The sequence below is a fragment of the Neopelma chrysocephalum genome, unplaced genomic scaffold (assembly GCF_003984885.1).
Source record: "Neopelma chrysocephalum unplaced genomic scaffold, ASM398488v2 Primary Assembly neopelma1_124, whole genome shotgun sequence".
Lineage (NCBI taxonomy): Eukaryota > Metazoa > Chordata > Aves > Passeriformes > Pipridae > Neopelma > Neopelma chrysocephalum.
This window is the reverse complement of record NW_020897786.1, coordinates 237788-247632: the sequence shown is the minus strand read 5'-3', so window position 1 is coordinate 247632 and position 9845 is coordinate 237788. Positions and strand designations below refer to the sequence as shown.

Sequence of the window (9845 nt, the reverse complement as noted above, 5' to 3'; positions counted from 1 at the left end):
TGCCACCAGAGCACAGCAGGGACTCCATCCCCTAGTGGAACATAAGGGGTCCCTGCCTGTCCCCGCGGTGTCCTGTGCCCACGCAGGGACACGCACCGCCCCAACCCGCCGTGTCCCGTGCCCCGCTCCCTCGCCGCAGGGACTTGCGTGGCTCCATCGCACCCTGCAGGTGAGGACACGCATGGCCCCATCCCACCCGTCCTCACACAGCACCCAGAGCCCCCCGTCCTCGGGACATGGGTGTGTGGCCCGACCTCTTCTATACGGCCCCATCCCAGCATCTCCGCCCAGCAGGAGAAAAGGAGGGTGGCACTAGCCCCTGTCTCCCCCACGAGTGACAACGCGCGTAGACAGAATCCCCCGCAGGCAGCAGCGTGCACGGCATCGGCTACCGGGTCCCCGCGCGGGGGCAGGGGGGCACGCGCGGTCCCGACCCCCCACTTCCACGCAAGTGGGAACACACGTGGCTCTGATGCCGAGGACCCCCACCCACGCAGGCAGGGACACGCGTGTTCCCGGTCTTTCAGACCTCCCACCCCAAGTGGGAACACGCGCGACACCGAATCCCCAGCCTCTATGCAAGTGATAACACGCATGTCCCCCATCCCCCAGTTACCCCAAGCAAGAGGGGACGCGCCTGTGTCCAATTCCCCAGGACCCCTTTCCCCACGCAGGCGGCGACACGCATGTCCCGACCTCCCCCCCCGCAGGGGTGACACGCGTGACCCCCATCCCCCAGGACCCCTTTTCCCCTACAATCGGAGACACGCGTGTCCCAATCCCCTCGCCAGCGGGGACACGCGTGTCCCCGATGCCCCAAGACCCTTGTCCTCACGTAGGAGGTGACATGCGTGTCCTGATCCCCCAAGACCCCCGTCCCGCCTCCGCAGGCGGCGACACGGGCGTCCCTAACACCCAGGACTCCTGTCCCCCGTAGGGGGTGACACGCGTCACCGATCCCCTCGCAGGCGGTGACACGCGTGTCCCTGATCCCCCACGCACCCTGTCCCCCCGCAGGTGGTGACTTGCGTGTCCCCCATGCCCAGTCCCCCTGTCCCCCCACAGGTGGTGACTTGCGTGTCCCCCATCCCCAGTCCCCCTGTCCCCGCGCAGGCGGTGACACGCGTGTCGCGGCGCTCACCTGCGGGCGCTGTGCGGGCAGTGCTGCGGGGCGGGCCGTGCCGCGGGTTACATACGGCCCGCGCCCGCCGCCGCCGCCTATAAGAGCGCCGTGCGGGACGGAGCCGCCCGCGCCCGCCGCCCGCGGTACCGGCAGCAGCAGCAGGAGGTAGGTGGGGGGAAAGGGCGGCCGCCCCCCGCCCGCCGCGGCCCCGAGAGGGGCCCCCGGCACTGCCCGCCCAGCTCCGGGGGTCCCGACTCACAGGGATGCTTCCCGTCTGGAATTAACCCTCGGTTTCTCCTATCCCGGTTTGACGCTCTTACAGGGGCGGGAGAGTGCAAAGAGGTCGCCCCCCTCGCCCCGCTTCCCCACCCGCGGATTGCAGCTCTTATCATTCAGTTTCCAGGGGACGGGATTTCTCTTGTTTCTACGGAAAATGCCGACCTGCAGCCCTGAGCAACCCCAGCTCGGATTGCTGTTGGCTCTGCCAGCAGGAGTTTTTGGCTGAGCACTTCCAAAAAATTTTTTTACCTCAATTCATACTGGAGCAGGAAAACAGAGTTTCTGTAAGAAGAAACTTCTGGGGTTTGGGCAAACTTTCTGCTTCCTTTGTCTTTCTCCCCTGCAAGGCCAGAATTTGTTAAACATGAGATGTCCATTTCTGCTGAATTACTGATCCTTCCTTAAAGATATCTCCTGTCTTTCCTCTCTCCATACACTGTGACAGAGGAAAACACGGGTCTCAAGTGCCTCAGCCAGGCTTCAGCACAGAGGATGCTTTCCAAGGTTCTAGAGGTTTGCTTTCTCCTGCCGTGAGCTACAGGCACCACTTTTCCACTGGAAAGCTGCAAAAATGCCAAGGAGCTGGTCTTCTATGCAGGGTAATCAAGAGAGAAAGATTGGGTGGACAGCAAAAAATTGTGTCCCTGGAAAATCTCTATAAAACAAGTCCCAGAAGTTGCAAAGCAAAGAGGAAATGCAAACACCCCTTGGTGTTAGTTTAGAGATAAATTTAGATTTAACCAGGCAGCATTTTCCATGTTATGTTCTGGTTTTTAATTGTTTTAAGCTGTGAAGAGTTGTGTTTTGGTAAATACAGACTTGAAAATCTTTCTTTCTTTTGTTGCATCTCAAAGGAAATTTGGGCAAAGATACAAGGAAACCAGTGGAATTCAAGTCATCAAGATTTAACTCATCAGAGGTTTAACTGCTCATTTATTTCTTCTCTGGCAGCAGCTCTGACTGTTTTGTGGGAACGTTTGCTGGGCTGGGGACCCACAGCTGGACTTCAGTAGCATCAGGAATCAGCTACAGCTCCTGCTTGCCAGGTAATCATGGCAATTGAAAGCTGCCATTCTCCAGGCTCGGCTTTCCAGGGAAATAACCCAAAGCTATTACAGCAAAACAACCCTAAGGAAGATTTGTAAGAGCACACGACAGCTCTGTTAGTCTGGAGCAGAGTCAAGATAAGGTCAGGTCCAGATCTGTTGTAAAACCCCAGTCTCCATTAAACTCTTTGCTGTAATTATCTGGGTTATTGGACAGAAAATGATTCTGAAACCAAATGCTGCTTTATGCATTGAAAAGTGATTCAGCTGCTCAGGCAAACTGTTTTATGATACTTATTGTGATTCCCACCCACTTCTAGCGATTTGGGACCTGCTTTTTTGTGGCTGAGCTGCTCTGGGTTGGATATTACCTAAAAATATGATTAATACTGTTGCCAAAAAATAAGAATAAAATCAACTGCTCTATACAGGGACAGAATGAAATGATGTTTGGTCATGAGTCAGATTAGTTCTGGCATTCCCTGACTTTAGCTGACTTCCCAGGGTAGTTACATGCAGAAAGGTTATTAAATAAGCGAAATAAGAGGACTCAGCATGTAATCAGTTTTGGTAGAAAAGATTTAACCCAGGCACAGGGTGAAGGTGTGTAGTTGCTGGAACTGGAATGTCGAGGGTGTTCAAAGTCATCTGTAGGAATTACACACCTTGTCATCATATATAATCCACTTTCTTTTAGCCTTGAGATTTGCTCCCAGTGTTTGTGTGCTCCTTGGACCCACATCCTAGGGGCTGCTTCTGGCCCCCCTGGGCCAAGTGCAGTTCCCCAAATCAGCAGCTCCTGGGGAAAAGCTTCTTGGAGGAGATGGGTGGGAATGGGAGCAGTGGGCTTTGTTCTGCTTGGCTCTGGTGGCCTCTGACTGGGGATAATTTTGCTACTGTGAAATCTATGTTCTCAGTGTTCCTTTTAATTTTGAAGGATAACTCCTCTGTGGTAGTCACTGGCTCGTGGACCTCCCCTAAGGGCTCACCACAAAGGGGAAAACCCCGGCTGCACCTGCTGGAAGGAAAGACCCAGCTCTGTCCGGGCAGGAGCTGCTCAGCAGGTTCCTGCCCTTGGGCTGCTCCTCACGCTGCAGCAGAACGGTGGCTTTTGGTTCCTTGGGCTGGTGGAGCCCTGCCCCAGGCACCTCCTCTCCTCCACCGAGGGTTTTTGGGTGGTGCATTCTCCGCTGGGAATTATTTTGCCTGCCTGTTTCCTTGCAGCGTCACATTTCCTTGTCCCTCCGGGGAGCTCTGAGGACGTCCTGCAGCTGGTTAATTGAGCTGGGGCTGGCCACCACGGGCTGGGGGCAGCTGGACAGGGCAGTACAGGGTCCAAGCTGTGACATCTCTCTCCTGCAGGCTCCCGGAGGTGCAGGATGACTCTCTTTGACGGCATCTACCCCTTCTACCCGCAGCAGAGGAAAGCTGCCGGCTTCGACATCAGCACCATTATAGTGATTGTGGTCTTCCTCACGTTGGCCTGCAGCTTCCTGCTCATCATCCCAGGCATCCGTGGACGGGCGGTGCGTGACCCCGGGGATAAGCAGCTGCTCCCTGTGTTCTGGATGTTGGGACACTCCCGGGTGGTTTGGGGTGAGGCAGGAGGAGAGCTGGGGCTGTTCCTCCCTGCCTGATGTCCCACCTCTCTCCCTGCAGAGGTTGTACTGGACTCTCCGTGTTCTCCTGAGCCTCTTCGTGGGAGTGGTGATCGTTGGTAAGTGCTGTGCAGTCCTCAAAGGGGGATTTGGGGGTGGGATTAAACCCCAGGACAGGGTTTGTGTCTGGGAAATATGAGCTGGGGGTCACAGCCGTAGTTTGGTCAAGACTGGTTGCAGGGCCCACCTTACCCCTGCTCTGCAAAGCACTCACACAGCTTTCTAAAAGCCCTTCCCCATCCCTGGCACAGGGGCTGAGAGCACTTGGAGGTGCTCGTGGTTACTTCTGAGAGCTTTGCTGACTTTAACTCAAATAACCCCAGCTCCACCGGGCTGCACAGCCCCGTGTTCCTCCCGCCGTGTGTGTGACTCGACAGAGGCAGGACACAGGAACAGGCACAAAACCAGGGGTGAAGTGCAAAGAGCAGATTTATTTTTGTTACCTCTTCTATTGGAGGATCTTCTAAGAGCACCAGGCGGTGGCACACAGGCAGGGAGGGGACACTGGTACAGCGTGGCTCAGTCCGTGCTAGAGGGTCACCAAACCTGCTCTTCTCACTCTCTGTATTCCAGGGATTTGTGCAGGTGTAGTTTACTGATGTACTTTGATCTTTCCCGTAGCAGTGCAGGATCTCAAGCCCGTTCAATAGGTGCCTATGAGCTGTCTAAACATAGATGTTCCACTTCTCCAACACACAAGGCTAGACAGTGATTAGTATGGTCTATGGGTTTTTCTACACTCCAGTTGCAAGTTGGTTGAGAGTGTTACAATCCTCCTCACCAATTTTCTCTTCTCTTCCCCTGCTGTGTGAGCCCTCCTGTGTTGCCCAGGGCTGCAGCCAGGCACATTTTGGGCATGTGAGGAGCCTTGCAGTGACGTGGAGGGAGCAGGTTGGAATAAAACACAAGCAGGGCAGTGGCTGTGGTGGTGGGGTAAAGACTTTCCCAGAGGCAAGGTGGGAGGAGATGGAGAGGATTTGATTTAGTAAAAGCCAGGAAATCTTCTGTAATAACTGATGGTGGAAACCAGGCAGTGGGATTTCCAGCTTGGACAGGGCAATAGGATGGGTAAGGAAAGAGGTACTGAAGGGATAGAAGATGCCAGGTGGTGAGAGCAACCAGCCCTGACCCTAAGTCAAAGAAACCCTGCTGCTGTGAAGAACAGGGTAGATTACAGGATCCTCAGAGAGGGATGATGAAGTACAACCCAAAAGACTCAGCCCCTGATTCAACCAGGCACAAGAAGCAGGTAGCCAGGCTGTGACCAGCTGCCAGACATATGGACCAGGTCAGGGCTGGCTCCACAGCCTTATCCAGCCTTATCCCTGGAGAGCCATCCAGTGCTGCTCTGTGACAAGGATGCGGAGAGGTGCTGCTTGGGCACACGGGAGGAATGAATTGTTCTGGAGCCAGAGTCAGAGTTTGCTGGCAGCAGCAGGGCACCCTCACTCCTGCGGCCAGAAAACATTCCTGTGGAGCTGCCACTGGATCAGTGCCCTCACAAGTTGATTCAGCAGCCAAACTTATTTTCAGGCATGTTTTGTTGTCCAACCTGAGATCAAATCATTGGCTTCATTTTCAGCCTGTTTCCTTGCTGGAAAATGAAACCCATCACAAAGTAGAAGTGCTTCAGAAAAGGATGCCTAGTTCCAAAAAACATTTACCAGAAATGCTGCAAATTTTTCTTTTTCCCCCAGCTGGAATGACTGTCCGAGCTGTGATGGCACTTCCCACCCCTCTGCATCACCTCTGTTTGACAGTGACCTTCACTATTCACTAATAGTGCAGTTTAGAGCTTAATATGTGGACTGAGACTCACCCCTGTTCCTGTGGCTGATAACCAGACTCACCTCTGAGCCCTGTCCCGGGGTGCTGTAGTGCTTGCTGTGGTGGGGAAGGGAAGCCCCGGAGAGGATGTCCAAGGAGGAATCAGGTCATGGCAGTCATCCCTGGTGATCTGAGCTCTGCTGCTCCCAGATCCAGGGGATTGATGTGTAGCAAGGGGAGAACCTGAGCTCACCAGGGTGTGGGAGCTGGTTGAGGCACGTCCTGGTGGCTGAGTCAGGTCTCCTGCCCTCCTAACACTCCCTTCCAGTGCTGTGGTGGGAACACTGCCATTGGTGCTCACCCGTGATTCTCCCCTTGAGCATGACAAAGCCTGAGACCAGCCCCATTTTAACCCAAGCTTTACTTTTCCTGGCAGTAGTCCAGTTCACAGGGGACTGGGAGACTGGCTGGGTGCAGGCAAACACCTCCTACAAGTCCTTCAGCCGTGCCATGGTGAACGCGGACATCGGGCTGCACATCGGCCTGGAGGGGGTGAACATCACACTCAAGGGTGAGTCTGACATCCCTGTTTGAAGCTCTGGAGTGGCCATGGCACCAGGAGTCCTCAACTGCCCTGAGGGAGCCCTTGGTCTGTGGCAAGGCTCCCGGGACCTTGCTGTGCCCGTGCTCCTGGCTGGCAGTGCCCAGGTGCTGGCACACAGCAGGACCTCGGCTTCTCCCTCCTTCAGGAAACCCAATGAACCAGATCAATGAGACCATCAACTACAACGAGTACTTTTCCTGGAGCTTCGATTCCAACTATGACCGCAGCTACAGCGAGGGGCTGGAGAAGGGGCTGCCCAGCCCCATCCTCTACGTGGCAGAGAAGTTCACCTCGCAGAGCCCCTGCGCCGTGCACAGGCAGTACCGCATCTCCGGCCACTACGCCTCGGCCACACTCTGGTGAGCCTTCCTCTGCTGGTGCAGGCACAGGAGATGCAGGGACGTGGGAAGGGCTCTGAAGCTTTTTCCCTAGGCCTCTGAGATGGATGGGATTGCATCCTGCTAGTAGGAATGCTGTGTGCATGGAGAGGCCCCTGCAAGGCCTGCAGTCAAACTGGTTGCCCTGTAGGCACTTTAGAGTGAGCAGAGAGGAGGTCCTGGTTCTCTCTGCTGGCCAAATCCACCAGGGCTCAGCACAGGAGAGAGGACATGGTGCAGGTCTTTGCTGTGATGTGGTAGTTATGGCAGAGGTCCATGGATGGAGTTAGTGGCCCAGAGAGGGCCACAGACACATGAAGAACTCTTCCAACTGCTCACTGCTTACTGGGGATGAGGGAAAGCTGGCCCACAGCTGTCAGGATGTGGTCCCATCCACCATGGCTTGTGGAGGTCAAGGGCCATTGCAGTGCTGTTCTCCCTGCTCTGTGTTTGACAGCAGGGATGCAGAAGTTAAGAAAGTGGCCTGGTGATGCTATGGAGCAAAAGCTCCTGGCCCATAACTGAGGACTTCCCCTGTCACCCAGCTCCTCAGTGAAATGCAGAGCTGCTGCCAATGACTTTTGCCTGCTTCTACATTTACCACAGTCCTCTGTGTGGCTCTCTGGCCCCACATGTGGAAGAGCAGGGAGCTGAGGTGGTCCAGATACACCAAATGGGATGCCACAGCCTCCTTCAGGCTGGTGCTGTCTGTGGGCTGAGCAATGCAAAGAGAAAATACATGTTTCTGCCTTCTGGGTGTAGCAGTGTGAGCTCTGCACATCTGTTTGCTCAGCCTGGGGATTAGGGATCACTCCTGCCTGCCCACAGAGCTTCTCCACCTTGCACAATGCACCCTGGAGCCCAGATTCTCTTCCCACATGGAAATCCTCACATAGAGCACCCTAGTCCGTGGCACTCACATGACTCATCTGTTGGTCTCCTCTTGTCTCCAGGGTGGCCTTTTGCACGTGGATCATCTCCAACATTCTCTTCTCCATGCCTGCCCTTGTCTATGGAGGCTACATGCTCCTGGTCACAGGGGCCTTCGTGACCTTCTCACTGCTCTCGTTCTCCACTGTGAGGAACTCCCCAATGTGCCCGATCCAGATTGGGACTGCAACCCTGCATGTAGCCTATGGGGGATCCTTCTGGCTCACCCTAGCGATTGGTAAGGACACCACGGTGCCCCAGGGCACACCACCTTGTCCCTCTGGGTGTGAAAGAGTCCCAGTGTTTTCATCCCAGGTGGGAAGTGCAGTCCCCCGGAGCTCCAGCCTGTGCCTTGGCAAAGCAGATCCTGGCCAGAGGTGTGGACAGGAGTGGCAGAAGGGGGAGCACCATCCCCATCTCAAGGGCAGTGAAGGGATTTTTAGTTCCTGAGATGCAAAGAGATGGGGATCACTTGCCTGGGTTTTAAGATACTCAGTGCAGCTGAAGGCTGAAGCCCCCTCGTACAGTGGAAGGCCATCTTCCATAAGCAAAGGCATTGTCCCCTGGCAGGGGACCCTCAGAGGGGGGCTGTGGGCTGGGAACTGTGCTGGTGTGCACAGGAACCCTCCCAGAGAGCATGTTTGTTTCCAGGCTTGCTCTGTTTTGTGGCTGGGATCACCGTTGTGGCACTGCACCACCTCAACTTGGACTTGCTGAAAACCTTCTTCGATCTCCGCGAGGACAAGGCTGAGGAGCACCAGGAAATGGTTGAAGTGCACGTCAACTCCTATGTTGTGAACAAGGCAGGGGCTCCTCCTCAGCCCTCTGAAACCAACAGCCTCTAGAAGAAAGTTTTTCCCACTCCTTCCCTGAAGGTGAGCCCGAAAGGGCAGAACACAAACCCTTCTTGATGTTCCCACAGATGCATTACCCTGTTCAACTGCCTTTGAAGTCCACATTTGGACAGGTCCGTGCTGGGAAGTACCTTCACAGACTATTTCCCTGACAGTGCCCTCTGGAAAAGGGCAGGCTTTGTTGGCAAGCTGTAATCAGAGCAGCTCACAGCTCCGAAACTTGAGCTGCACTTACCTGGGGGTCTCTGTGCCAGGAGAAAATCCCTTCCTGCTCCCTGCCCTGGCACAGTGTGGAGCAGAAATCTCCAATGGCCAGTTCCCACTGAAACTGAAAAACTGAGCTGACAGGTGACATTCCTCATGGGGACCACCCACAACACCCATGACTCCAGGGATTAAACTTGCTCCTTTCTTCTCCAAGCACTGACATTTCATGTAGAACTTTAGGTGAACCCAGGAAAACCAGGCCCAGATCCAGGGCTCCGCAGGCTGGATGTGGCAGGAGCTGGAATAAAAAACTGCTCCAGTAATAATGACTGAGTAAATGTACAATGGAGTTTGCTGAGGAAAATGTGATGGTGGTCTTATTTTCACTTTCAGATTTGGGCTTTATTAGACAAGACATGTAGTCAGGTGTGGGCCAAAAAGATGCCACAGGAAAGGAGGGAGAGGGAAGAATGAAGTTACTCCTGTCCAGCTGGAGCACACCTGGGCTGTCTGGGCAGCGGGACAGGGGGAGATTCTGCCCCTCTGCCTTGCTCAGGTGAGACCCCACCTGCAGAGCTGCCTCCAGCTCTGGAGCCCAACATCAGAAGAATGTGGAGCTGCTGGAGCCAGGCCAGAGGAGGCCCCGGAGATGCTCTGAGGGTTGTTAAGGCCCTTGCTATTAAGTTACTTATTTCTGTCACATGATATTTATGTTGCACTAATGTGATTTGTTATATATGAGAATTATTTTCAATAAAACTTTATTAAAAACCCTCTCATTTGAAACACTATGGGCATTTGGGGGCTGGTTTCTTAAAGTGACTTCTGGAGAGCCCCCAGCAGCAGCCACCTTCCCACAGGGAGGATGCCCCAAAGGAAGGACAAGTCTCGCTGGCACATTTCAAGGTAAGCCACTGAGAAACCTTTGTCCTGAGGAGCAGCATGTTGTGAGGGTGTAGGAGAACCTCAAAAGGACTTTAACTAGCTGAGTGGTGGGACA

General features: G+C 54.6%; 1 protein-coding gene across 1 annotated transcript; it reads left to right on the top strand.

Moving 5' to 3' along the window:
• The first annotated feature begins 3827 nt into the window (after positions 1-3827).
• Positions 3828-8780, top strand: LOC113974700 (dual oxidase maturation factor 2-like). Its single transcript, XM_027698091.1, has 6 exons — positions 3828-3974; positions 4108-4165; positions 6310-6444; positions 6623-6836; positions 7808-8022; positions 8436-8780. Exons 1-6 carry the CDS (start codon positions 3828-3830, stop codon positions 8627-8629), a joined length of 963 nt encoding a protein of 320 aa, XP_027553892.1. The 3' UTR covers positions 8630-8780.
• Positions 8781-9845: the final 1065 nt, after the last annotated feature.